Source organism: Candidozyma pseudohaemuli (assembly GCF_003013735.1).
Source record: "Candidozyma pseudohaemuli strain B12108 chromosome Unknown scaffold00003, whole genome shotgun sequence".
Lineage (NCBI taxonomy): Eukaryota > Fungi > Ascomycota > Pichiomycetes > Serinales > Metschnikowiaceae > Candidozyma > Candidozyma pseudohaemuli.
Window position 1 is genome coordinate 388,275 of NW_020194437.1, and position 12,417 is coordinate 400,691.

General features: G+C 48.7%; 4 protein-coding genes across 4 annotated transcripts; all 4 read left to right on the forward strand.

Annotated features, from left to right (window-relative positions):
* Window positions 1–577: 577 nt before the first annotated feature.
* Window positions 578–1,954, forward strand: CAP1 (DNA-binding transcription factor; the record flags this gene model as incomplete). The annotated part of the gene is made up of 1 exon (XM_024857331.1): window positions 578–1,954. The coding sequence occupies one exon, from the start codon at window positions 578–580 to the stop codon at window positions 1,952–1,954; it is 1,377 nt and encodes a 458-aa protein (XP_024714467.1).
* A 944-nt stretch (window positions 1,955–2,898) lies between these two features.
* On the forward strand, window positions 2,899–4,473 carry C7M61_001941 (uncharacterized protein; the record flags this gene model as incomplete). Its single annotated transcript, XM_024857332.1, has 1 exon — window positions 2,899–4,473. One exon carries the CDS (start codon window positions 2,899–2,901, stop codon window positions 4,471–4,473), a length of 1,575 nt encoding a protein of 524 aa, XP_024714468.1.
* Window positions 4,474–6,526: 2,053 nt separating this feature from the next.
* On the forward strand, window positions 6,527–9,232 carry BOI2 (Boi2p; the record flags this gene model as incomplete). Its single annotated transcript, XM_024857333.1, has 1 exon — window positions 6,527–9,232. The coding sequence occupies one exon, from the start codon at window positions 6,527–6,529 to the stop codon at window positions 9,230–9,232; it is 2,706 nt and encodes a 901-aa protein (XP_024714469.1).
* An 854-nt stretch (window positions 9,233–10,086) lies between these two features.
* On the forward strand, window positions 10,087–12,057 carry CDC27 (anaphase promoting complex subunit; the record flags this gene model as incomplete). The annotated part of the gene is made up of 1 exon (XM_024857334.1): window positions 10,087–12,057. One exon carries the CDS (start codon window positions 10,087–10,089, stop codon window positions 12,055–12,057), a length of 1,971 nt encoding a protein of 656 aa, XP_024714470.1.
* Window positions 12,058–12,417: the final 360 nt, after the last annotated feature.

The window sequence follows — 12,417 nt, forward strand, 5'->3', positions numbered from 1 at the left end:
CACATTCTTGTGAATTTCACCTCCTCCGCCTGACTACATCATTAGTCTTTTTCCATTGACAGCTTTTTGCATCGCTGCATGCGTGAGTCAGAGGCCCGTTTTAGGCGCTATTTTTTTATGGCCTGTCTGCGAAGCTTCCGCCGCATTCTAGCCTTCAATTTCGCACCCAAAGGCCCTCCTAAAGGATTTGTCAGCATCTCTTCGACCCAAGCGCGGCGTGCTGCTGCCGCTGCTAAACGAAGAAACAAGCTTTTGCAAATCAAACCATTACATTGAATTTGCAGGATTCTGTCTTATATACCCCCGATTTCTGCTCCTTCTCTGCTGCGGGTGTAAAAAGCAATTCGTCACTGCCCACTACTTAAAGCCCCTCACTCCCGCATCAGACGTTAGCCTATATACCATCTATCTAACGTCACTTGCCACCCACGACCTACTACTTCTTTTTTCCCAAAGACGCTGAGGTAGCCAATTCTATTTGCGATAGGGGACATTAAAAAACCCAGTCTAATTCCAAAACTCCGTATCTTCCGTTTTTAGTCTCCCGAATCCTTCCCACCCAACCCCAGACATTGCCATGGTCGACAAGAGAGAACACCCCGAGACGGAGTCGTCGCTTGCTCACGAGGACAAAAAGACTCACGTCAAGCCAGGCAGAAAGTTCTCGAACACAGAGCCAAAATCCAAGAGAACCGCCCAGAACAGAGCCGCTCAGAGGGCCTACAGAGAAAGAAAGGAGAAGAAGATGAAGGACCTCGAGGACAAGGTCGCCGACTTGGAGGACAAGAACATCAAGGCCGCCACGGAGCAGGACTTGTTGAAGGCGCAGATTGATCTCTTGAAGAGGGAGCTTGCCCGCCACAGAGGACACCTGGATTTCTCAGACCTTCAGTTGCCCACCTCCGTGGGTAAGTTGACAAACCCCAATCCTGACCGTAAGAAGGACAATCAGGCTGTGAGCGACACGCCCAATGCCGAGTTCCCTTGGTCTGCGGAGAACTTGCACAATGCTCCCTCCAACTACTCCAGCGGGTCGACCCAACAATTGCCAGACTTGGTGAGCGGCTCCTCGCTGTCGACGTCACCCAATGAGGGCAACTTTGTCTCTCCCGACTCCCAAACAAGCGAGTCTCAGCACGGTCTGATCCACATGAACCTCAGTCCGCAGAATCAGTTTAATATCTCTCCTCGTTACGAAGAACAGCTCGATCCATTCTGTGTAAAGCTCAACGAGGCCTGCGGTACAAAGCAGCGGCCGGTGCCAAAGTACCGTCGTGAAGGAAACGATATCCCACCTGTCAGAGAGGAGGACGTGCCTCAGCCCGTGGCGCCAGAGAGCGACTTCCAGACGCTATTCACGCCTGCCGAACACATCAACGACCCATTTTTCAACGACACATCCAACTACAACTTCAACTTCCCCATCAACGAGGACCAGAACGACCTTCTATCGTTCTACAACGACAACAACTTTGACGTGTCGCTAGCGTTTGGCAATCCAACCAACGAGCTCGAGAACAGACAAGATAAGGCCGACATCGAGGGTCTCGTGAGCGAGGAGTCGGCCTACGATCCACTCGGCAGCGTCAACACAGACTTCAACTTCAACGAATTTGTCAAGAGCAGCTTACCTTCCGATGCCAGTTCGAGAACGAACTCGGTCAGCGGCGCCAACAGATCCTCGCTGTCGGTGACGAGTTATAACAGCAGTCCCGCTATCAAGGAGGATAAACAAGAGGAGGAGGTTGTGCCTGCCCCTGACAAGACGATCAAGTGCTCTGAGATCTGGGACCGCATCACCTCACACCCTCGCTACACTGACTTGGACATTGACGGGTTGTGTAATGAATTGAAGAGCAAGGCCAAGTGTTCTGAGAAGGGCGTTGTGTTGGACCTGAAGGACGTGAACAAGCTTATCGAGAAGTCCGTGAACAAGTTCACCATGAAGACTTAGTGTATTTGATTTATCATGAAATTACGAATGGCGTTTTAGAGTGGTGTAGGTGATGGACTGTAGGCGTTAGTAGCACTGTGGATGACAACGATCGACAAGAGAGTCAAGTCTCGTAAATCTACTGACGAAGTGATCAGCATTCCCCGGATTTGTGTGAAATTCCCCGGTCATACTTATCTGGGCATCCCCCACGAATTCGCTTAAGCGCAGCACCAGCTCACCATCCCCACATCCTTAATGCAAGCAGGCTACTTTAAGCGCCACGGAGTTGTTGACACAAACCATGCTCCTGAAATTAGGAGTTGATTATTTGATATCAAAAAAGTATTCGAGGCTTTGCCCCGCCTCCATGGGTTTCAATCTTAGGCTTCTGGTGACTTCTGCAAGTGAACCTCAGGAAGCCTATTTCTCTTAACGGCACTTGCAGCCTCCAGCCGTCCCCGCGGTACCTGGATTCCACGGAACGAGCCCCACTTGAAACGGAGCTACCCAACGAAAAACAAAAAATGCTTCATACAAAACAATCAAAATAACGTGTGTCAAGTGTCACAAAAGCAAAAATACAATGAGGAGGTTGAGGCAAAGCAGCGGGTTGGACAATGGTGACGGGGTTAACCTGGGGCGCCCCTCCCTGATTCCGCGTTTTGCAACCATTAGCAAGCGAGATAACGTGGGGCAGAGAAGGCCCTAATTAGCTTCACAATTGGGGAGCTCTAATAAAAAAACAAAAAGTTCAAAAAAAGCAAAACTTCCACAATATCTCGGGAACCGTGACCGATTGTTCAACAATGAACAACGGCGTTGACAGAGGCACCTTATACATGTATTGCCAGAGTTCCGCCACCCCTCTCTCGTATCTATATACTTCCCGCTACGCAGATCAGCGGGGACCCCCACCTGGGCATCACTATAAAAAGAGCCGTTTCCTCTTTTTTTGAAAACCCATGGGTAAGGACAATCTGGCCGTGAGTATCGAGGAAAGACCCCTGGGGTCGATCGACAAGCCTTCTGTGGAGTGGGTGGAAGTCAAGGACGAAGAGGCTGGCGCTGATGAAGCCGCTGTGGATATCGACAAGTTTTCAGACATTGACGAGAAAAAGTTGCTCTGGAAGATCGATCTCCACTTGATTCCGCTCTTCACGGTTTTGTACTTGCTTAGTTTTTTGGATAGAGGCAACATTGGAAATGCCAAAATAGAGGGTCTCGCTGAGGACTTGAACTTGGTTGGGAACCAGTACAACTTGTGTTTGACGATTTTCTTTATTTTTTACGCTTCCATGGAGATCCCTTCAAACATCATTTTGCACCACGTCAAGCCAAGATTGTACATTCCCACCACGATGGTGTTGTGGTCGATTGTCATGACGTTGATGGGAACAGTGCAGAACTATCACCAGCTCATGGCCACCAGAGCGCTTTTGGGTTTGTTTGAAGCTTCGCTTTTCCCGGGCATTTCGTACATTTTGTCAATGTACTATAAGAAATCGGAGATTCTCGTCAGAGAGGCCATTTTCTTCAGTGCCGCCTCCATTGCCGGTGCCTTTTCGGGTCTTTTGGCTGCTGCTATTTCTCAAATGGACGGAATTGGCGGCTACGAGGGGTGGAGATGGATTTTCATTTTGGAAGGTTTGCTCACCTTTGTCGCTGCCGCCTTGTCGTACTTCTGTTTCCCATTGTACCCCAAAGAGAGTACGTTTCTTACGCCAAAGGAGCGTGAATTTGTGGTTCACAGGGTGAAGTACTCTTCCAATGCTGAAAACCAAAAAATGACCGGTGCCGGTGCTCCACCTTCCATGAACTTGGGTGAGGATAATTCTGGAAATGCTTCCAACGTCTGGGCTGTGTTCAAGGACTGGCAGTCGTGGTGCCAGCTTATGACCTACTACGGTGTCTGTGTGCCTCTCTACGGTGTTTCCTTGTTTACACCCACAATTGTCAAAAACTTGGGCTACACATCCACCCATGCTCAGCTTATGTCGGCACCTGTTTACATTGTGGCTGCTGTGTTCTGTATTTTCCAGGCCTGGGTCTCCGATAAGGTGGGCCTCAGAACACCGTTTATGACTTTTGACTTGATATGTATCGCAGTCGGCTACAGCATTTGTTTGGCTCTCTCACCAGAGGATCTGCCTCAGGCTGTCTATGCTGGAGTTTACATTATGGCGTTGGGGATCTATTCTGCTTTCCCGCTTGTGGTGATTTGGTTCTCCAACAATTTGGCTGGTTCGTACAAGAGAGCCGTGGGTATGGCGTTCCAAATTGGTATTGGCAATTTTGCCGGTGCATTTTCGTCAAACTTCTACAGAGAACAGGATGCACCCGAGTACAAGTTGGGCCATGGCCTTGAGCTTGGGTTCTCCGTCATGGGTCTTCTTTTCATGTTCATCACCATTATTGGTTACGTTGCAAGCAACCGAAAGAAGAAGAGAGATCTTGCACTGGGCAAGTACGATGGAGTTCCTCCCGAGGAGCTTGTCAAGATGGGCGATAAGAGTCCCCACTTTGTGTACCGTTTGTAGCTGGCTACAACACGAATTACGAGATGGAAGATTGGAGGTGTAGTGTAGAGGAGTGCTATTCAATGTGTAAGAGAAGGCGTTTTCCGTCTCATCAACAAATTCGATAAATTTAAGAAATTCTCGGTTATAGTCTAACGGCGTTCACGGAAGCAAAATGCCTCAGTGCCGAATTCGGATTAAGCTTTCCTGGTTTCGGTCTCTCAGGCTCGCTAGACGACAATGGCATATTGATTGCCTATACCAGCATCACACGACATGGCCACAAGGCAGCCAAAACAACAATTCCACCAAAGTATCAAAAAAAATTTCACCTCGACATCTTCTTTTTTTTATTTGTTATTCTTTTCCGCCCACCCCAGATCTCCCACTACGGTGGGCTGATTCGTCCTACTCCCAAACGAGTAATTCAGCCGTATTGTCGCGAGCCTCACCAGCCAAACCCTCACCAACACCAACCAAACTTCCGTAAATCCAAATGAAAAGCCTCCTTGAATCAAATCACCCAACCCAAAACCTTAAAAATTCAAAATCCTCTTTTTGCAACCACCCACGCCGTTCTAGAACAGGCTGACGCCGCACGGGTGGCTGCGAAATCCAGGAACCAATCTAAAGCACAAGACCGCCCAAGAATTGCCCGAAATCCGTGAATACCTCACCTTCTTTTCTGCCGTTTGCCAAGCTGCATCCGCCTCGACGCTACATAATTCGATTTCCTGGTTCCTGCTGAAAAGTCAAGAAAATTAACAATGCTGCTACCACCGAGGCCGTGTTGCACCTACAGAGAAGCCCAGATGCCAGCGGGCCGCCAAAGCCGAAAAAAGAGGTAAAAGCCTTCACGTTTCTTCGTTTTTCTTGACAACATCCACCTAAGCGAGTCTAAGCCACGGGTGGAAGGTGGTGTTTTTTGATTGTCTTGAAAATCGGTGCCGCGGTCCATGCTGGTATGGGGACTAAAGCAGCCGCAGGCCCCGGGATCTCGAACCACATCTAGAAAAGGGCATAATCGGCAGAAAAAAAAAGTACTCTAATTTTGAAATATTTGCCAAATTCTAAAAAGTGCCCATCGCAGCAACTTCGTTCTTTGTGCTTGTCAGCAGCAGCAACCGGGCAATTGCTGAAAAGGTTCTAGCCGTTCTGCTGCTTTCGCTCTCTTTTTTTTTTTTTCTTTCTTTTAAGATGTGCGTGCCATCGCCTAGAAACGCTCACTTTCAGAGCCTCGAAATCTCGCTGAGAACCGTTTTAAGCCGTGGTGCACGGGTTTTCCGTGTTATATCCACCATTTCCAGCTCTTCCCAAGACCCTATCTTTCAAGAAATTCCATCTCGTTCCTCGCCAGCTGCCAATACCCTGGGCACCCTTGGTCCTGCCCAAAACTAGTAATCGTCCAGACACTCTTTGTGTTGCGTATTATGTGAAGGATATTCCAGAGCTGGAGCGATACCTCCAAGGTATCGTTCATCTTCGGAATACCGAGAAAGGGAGCCTGTGACTTCGGCTATCTAAGAAGTATAAATAGGAGGGCTCTGTCCATCAGAAGAAGTATCGAAATAGAGAAAACAATAGTATATATATAAGAAGACATCATGAAGAGAAGAAGCCAGAGGAATGTGTCAACAGAGTCGACAGAGTCTGAGGATGACTCTGGAACTGAACGTAATGATTCGACACTTACTATTGGAGATCTCTATAAACCTTTCCCTGATGATCAACCCATACCAAGAACAACGGAGGATCAGTTCCTAGCAGATCACGTGAGAAAATTATTACAACACTTTGTTGTCCTGCACACAGTCCGTTAGGCCCATTCTCTACACACCCTCCAAACCTCGAGCCGTCTTCATCTCCATACCACAAGTCTGTTCTTTTTTCCAAAAAGGCCCCACCCCTCCCACACCGTTGGTTCCCACGCTCCTTCCCTACCCATTTGCAAAAGCCCCCGCAAAAACCCCTTGTCACCAGGAGTACGCGACACATACACCAGTGAAACCGCCTTAGTAAACAATCGAGCCAAACAGACAAGTACCCACACTTTTGCCACACCATCTATCCCACCATGACCCTGGGTCTCCTTCTATGCATAAAGCAGTTTAACGCCCGCCTCGGTGACGAGTTGAATCTCGCCGTCGGGGAGAAAATCGAGGTGTTAGCCGACGACTCCGAGTATAACGACGGCTGGTATATGGGTAAGTCCGTCACCAGCGGCAAGGTTGGACTTTTTCCCAAGCTGTTCACGAAACCCGTGGCCGAACAGCCCCTGGAACCCACTTTGTTGAGGTCCCGTTCCCGCAGAGTTCCCTCTGGTCAGAAGAAAGATACCGGTAGCAGGATAGCTTCCCAGGAGAAGCCCTCGACGCAGCCAGAGGAGACGCAGACACAGACGCAGCTGAACGACGTTCACTCCACGATGAACGAAATCGATAAGGCTTTGGAAGAGCTCCAGACGTCGACGCGTGAGTCGTCCAAGGAAGACGTTCAGGCCAAGGAGGAGAAGCCAGCAGAGCAGCCTAAGAAGGGCCACAACCGTAACGTGTCCACTCAGTCTCTCACCACCGACCTCAACCCCTTGCAAGCTTCAGAATGGACGCCCAAGCAGGTTCTGTCGTATTTCGCTATCGTGTTGGGCTTCGATATGAGCGTGGCTGGCAAGTTCGCTCGCCACAAGATCACGGGTGAAATTTTGTTCCAGCTTGACTTGGCTCACCTCAAGGAATTGGACATTGACTCCTTTGGCACTCGTTTCGAGGTCTACAAGGAAATCGAGAAGCTCAAGGAGATGGCCTCCAGAGCTCCCGGCAGCCGCGTCGCTTCCAAAACTAATGCACCTGAAAAGGTCGTCAAGCCTGAAGAGAACGAAGAGTCCCACAAGGAAGCCTCTCCACCATTCAATAACTCTGACCTGGACGAGGGCGAGAAGGAGAGAACCCATGATCGCGAGCCCAAGAGTGCCTCCACACTTCTCCCAGCTCCTTCTTTCAACCCATATGCCAAAGAAAACGGAAAGAGAGCAGCTTCAGCCAAGAGCCATGCTAGAACAAGATCTCAATCGATGGAAAACTTGCTGGCTTTGAATACCCCCAAGACAGACACTTCTTTCATGTCGCCCAGAAAGGCTCCTGAGCCTCCTGCCTTGAGCCCTATGAACAAGAACTTCAAGTTCGGCGGCAGCCCAGCTGTTCCGCAAAGCAACGACTCTCCAGCTAGCCACAGCTTCTACATGACCAGAACCAACGCTTCCTCGGGTATGGTCAACAGCCCCGGTGGCGCCTCCAGACCTGCCTCATCTATCTACGATGCTGGCACTCTGGGTCATCACAGACGCACTTCCTCCAGTAAGAATGAGATGGCCCACAGAAGACACTCGTCCCTCTTTTCGTTCATGTCTGGTAATGGTAATGAAGAGTCTGGTGCCCCACAGAAGGAGAAATTGCACAGTCAGAACTTAACTAAGGGTCTCGCAAGTCCAACGAAAAACAAGAGAGCTTCCAGGCTCTTTGACAAGCAACCTGATCCAGCTGAGTTCACCGAGGACACTTTGCCAGACATTGACGATGTGAATCTCTCGCCAAAGAAGGACAGAGTCGCCTCAGGCGGTTCAAATAAGAGTGGTGACGATAAGCGTAATGCTAGCAGATTGAAGAGCTTGCGTTCGGTTTCTACCTCGAATTTCAGAGGTCTCACCGGATCGAGAAAACTGAAGACCTCCGCATTCCAGGAAGGTATCAGAGACATTACGCCTGATGAGGCTATCAAGACTTCCAGTTTCAGCGGCTGGATGTCAAAGAAGTCAGGTAGTACCTTGGGTTGGAGATCGCGCTATTTCACACTTCACGGCACGAGGTTGTCTTACTTCACTAATTTGCGTGACAAGCGTGAAAAGGGCTTGATCGACATCACCGCCCATAAGGTTATTCCTATCAGTACTGATGGAGACAGCGCAAGCAGTAACGACAAATACGTTGCTCTCTACGCAGCCCTGACTGGTCTTGGAAGATACTGTTTCAAGATTGTTCCTCCAGCACCCGGCTTCAAGAAGGGTTTGACCTTTACGCAACCCAAGACCCATTTCTTCGCCGTTGAGACGCAGGAGGAGATGAAGGGCTGGTTGAAGGTTCTTATGACTGCCACTATTGACATCGACGACAGCGTTCCTGTGGTGAGTAGTTGCAACACACCCACGGTCTCCTTGGCTAAGGCCCAGGAACTTCTTGCTAAGGCCAGAGAAGAGAACAAAGTCAGAGACGAGGAACTCAGGGCTAAAGGATTCATCCGTGATGGCGAATTGCTCGAGGACATAACTAACTCGACGACGCTCTACAATGACAGCAACACCTCTGAGGAGGCTTCCCCTGTTGTTGGATACATGGATGAGACCACCATTTCTTCGGGCAGTACCGGACAAGCGCCACCCAAGCTTACCGTGGACACATCGGCGACCAAGGTTAAACGCGGCCCCACCACACCTCAATTGCCTTCTGGTCAAGGTTTCGCCTCCCCATACCTCCTAGCTTCAGGAATCCTTTCTCCTAAACAAGCGGGATCTTCTGCTGGCAGCACCCCCAACACCACCAAGTCAGCCAAAAAGGAGTACTTCCCCGATATGGGCACTCCTGCCTCAGCGAAGCTGGAAGGCTCTTTTGAGCAGCCTGTTTTCAGCAATAGCAATGGCAGAGTCTTGAGTGGCAGCAAGAAGAAGGACAAGTCGGAGAAGCTTATGGCTTACACCAGTGACGGATCATTTGTGATCAAGTCAAAAAAATAATGTTGTAACAATCTGTAATTACTAATGATGATCTTGAGGTTATACAATTGATGAAGAACAATACATGAATAACATATCCCAGACACTAAATTTGTAGATGTTAAATACTTCCCTCGCATTGGGGAGCGACTTCTGATATTTCGTCTTGCGGCAGCAATTTAGTAAGGAAACAGGTCGGCGCTATCGTTCTGAAGGATTAATCGCTAGAAGTAGTTATTTGATAGATTTACTGATTTGAATGTTTGTTGTTGATATTTATGTTGCAAAACTGAATATTGTACTAGTCTTGAAAATGGCTGCGAAATTTGGAAATTCAGCCAGAGAGTATACACATCAAACAATTCCTAAATATTTTTTCATCACTTAAAAATCGAATTTGCAGCGAGAAGACAGTAAACCATAATCAACTTAATCAGCAAAACGATCCCATTCTTGAAAGTCTTTTGCAAGTAAATTTGAGCCACCCGAAGTGTCTCAAAGCACGGATTCATCTGAACAGCCATCCACCACACCTAGAACCACCCATTAATCTTATAATACATAAAGATATTGGTGATTACTGAATGATCTTGCTTACTCGTTTTCTCGAAACTCTCAAAACTTTGAATTCCGCTCATCTGGCCTCACATATCCGGATGGAGCAAACTCGTAACACGCTCCTAACTCGTAATGGATCTCTTTTTTATGAACCAAAAATACGTCGAGCTAAATCCATTATACAAACTCTTCGATTACGACAAGTAGTAGAATTCCATCACAAAATCCATTTTTGACTCCTCACCCCATTATCACCTCACTACCTCCACTGTTATGTTGATCTGGGGAAGCGCGAAGATCAACTTTGACCTACCACTATGGAAGACGTCAATGTTACCCAGCAGCTCCGACTGGTCATCGTGCACCTGTTGGATACGTTCAACTATAGAAACGCCGAGTTTGCTGCCGAGCACTTGGTCGCTTTAACCCCAAACAACCCAGACCTGCTCTTTCTATATGCCCTAGTGCTATACCGTCAGAGCAAATACAAACTGGCCTTCAACAGAACGGCACTGGAGCTTGCTCATGGCCACTTGGGCTGTGCCTACATCTACGCAAGACTGTGTCTTCACTTGGGCAAATACAAGGAGGGAATCTACACTTTGGTGGGAGTACTGCCTTTGTACAATGAAAGCAGTGAATCCAAGAGCCTGTCGTGGGGACAACTGCCGGAGCCTGAACCCCTGACTTCGTACTTTCTGCTGCCTAGACAGCGTCACGAATACGAAACACACAGGCTGCTTCTCCCTGACCTGCTGGCAGTGTACCACTTGCTAGGAGACTTGTATAAGGCAGAGGGTGACACCACAAAGAGCGCCTTGAACTACGCCACGGCTGTGAAACTCAACGTCTTTGACTTTGAAGCATTCCAAGAGTTGGCTCGCTCTGGTACCGACGTCAGAGTAAAGGCCATCTACAAGCCAAACCAGCGTCGCACCCTGCCTCTGCCGGTTCTCGAACCTAAAAGCATCAACACAAACGACTCGGCAGGCATATCCAACCCATTTGCTACGCCTAGATTGGCCAAAAATGTCGATGTCTCCACGCCTCGAATACTATCGGCGTCAGTGCCAGATGCTCCGCTTCGAAAGCCCCAGGATGAGTTCAAACCACCTGCGCCAGTGCTGAATGCGTCTCTACAACAGGTGCCTCAAATCCAGGTACCTCAGCCTCCAAAGAAACACTATACAAAACGGCTGTCGTTGGCGCCTCCCTCGGCTCAGACTCGCCAGGGCCTCAAGAGAACTTCGTCGCTGGGTTTCATCTCAGAGGCTCGTCTGCCCTCACAGAAGGACGTTGAAGCTGCCGACCTCACCCTACGCAAACTCTTCTCCACTTTGGCCAAGGCATACAAGTGCTTCTGTAAGTATGACTGCTACAAGGCCATCCGTCTTCTTGAGCTGTTGCCTGACAATATCAAGGACACTCCCTGGGCTCTCAGTAAGCTCGGGCGTCTTCACTATGAGATCGTCAATTATAAGCAGAGCCGACGTTTCTTTATCAGGTTGCGCCAGTCAGACCGTACCAGACTTGAGGACATGGAGTACTACTCCACATTACTTTGGCATTTACAGAAAAATGTCGAGCTCACCTACTTGGCCAACGAAGTCCACGACATTGACGCTCTGCTGCCCATTACCTGGTGTGTCATGGGCAACCTCTTCTCGTTGACTCGAGAACCTGACGAAGCTATTCGTTGCTTTGACAAAGCCATCAAGATCGACCCTCATTTCACCTATGCACATACGCTCAAGGGCCATGAGTACTACTCGAACGATAACTACGAAAAGGCTCTCGATTGTTTCCGCTTGAGTCTTCTCATGGACCCTCGTCACTACAATGCCTTGTATGGAATTGGAATGGTGTACATCAACTTGGGTGAGCTCAGTAAGGCAGACTTCCACTTCAAAAAAGCCGTGGCGATCAACCCGATCAACGTGATCTTGATTTGCTGTGTCGGAATGGTGTTGGAAAAGCTTGGTAAGAAGTCATTGGCATTGAAGCAATACGACTTGGCCAGCAAGCTTCAACCTCTCTCGGCGTTGCCCATCTTTAAAAAAGCCTCGCTTCTATTCTCCCTCCAACAATTCGATAAGGCCTTGGAACAATTCGAACTCGTCAAGGAACTTGCACCAAATGAGGCATCTGTGCACTTCCTACTTGCACAGCTCTACAACATACAAAACGACAAATACCTGGCGATTCGGGAGTTCACTATCGCCTTGAATCTCGATCCCAAGGGAAACTATTTGATCAGAGAGGCGATGGAGATGCTCAAAGAGTCGTAACAATGCAAGTCGACGACAAGAAAATTGGCACCCGCTTACGGGCGACTTGGCAGAACCTTAGCCAATTGACTTCGCCATGGTGGCTTGGAACAAAGCTGACGAATACTCCATGACATTTGGTTAATTCGCACATCAATGGCTGTGGCTACATTCTCAAATAGCCGCGAGCAGCATCAACATGCGTACCGACCTTCATATAATATGCTCACATTGGATACCCGAGTCGTTTGGAGTTTTTGATCAACGTTTGATTCCACCCCAATCTGTTATGGTACGCGCTGTCGGCCTTTTGTGCCTACTATATCTTTGTGCGTTCTGTTCAGCTATAGATTTTATACAGCTGAAACGCCTATATCACAA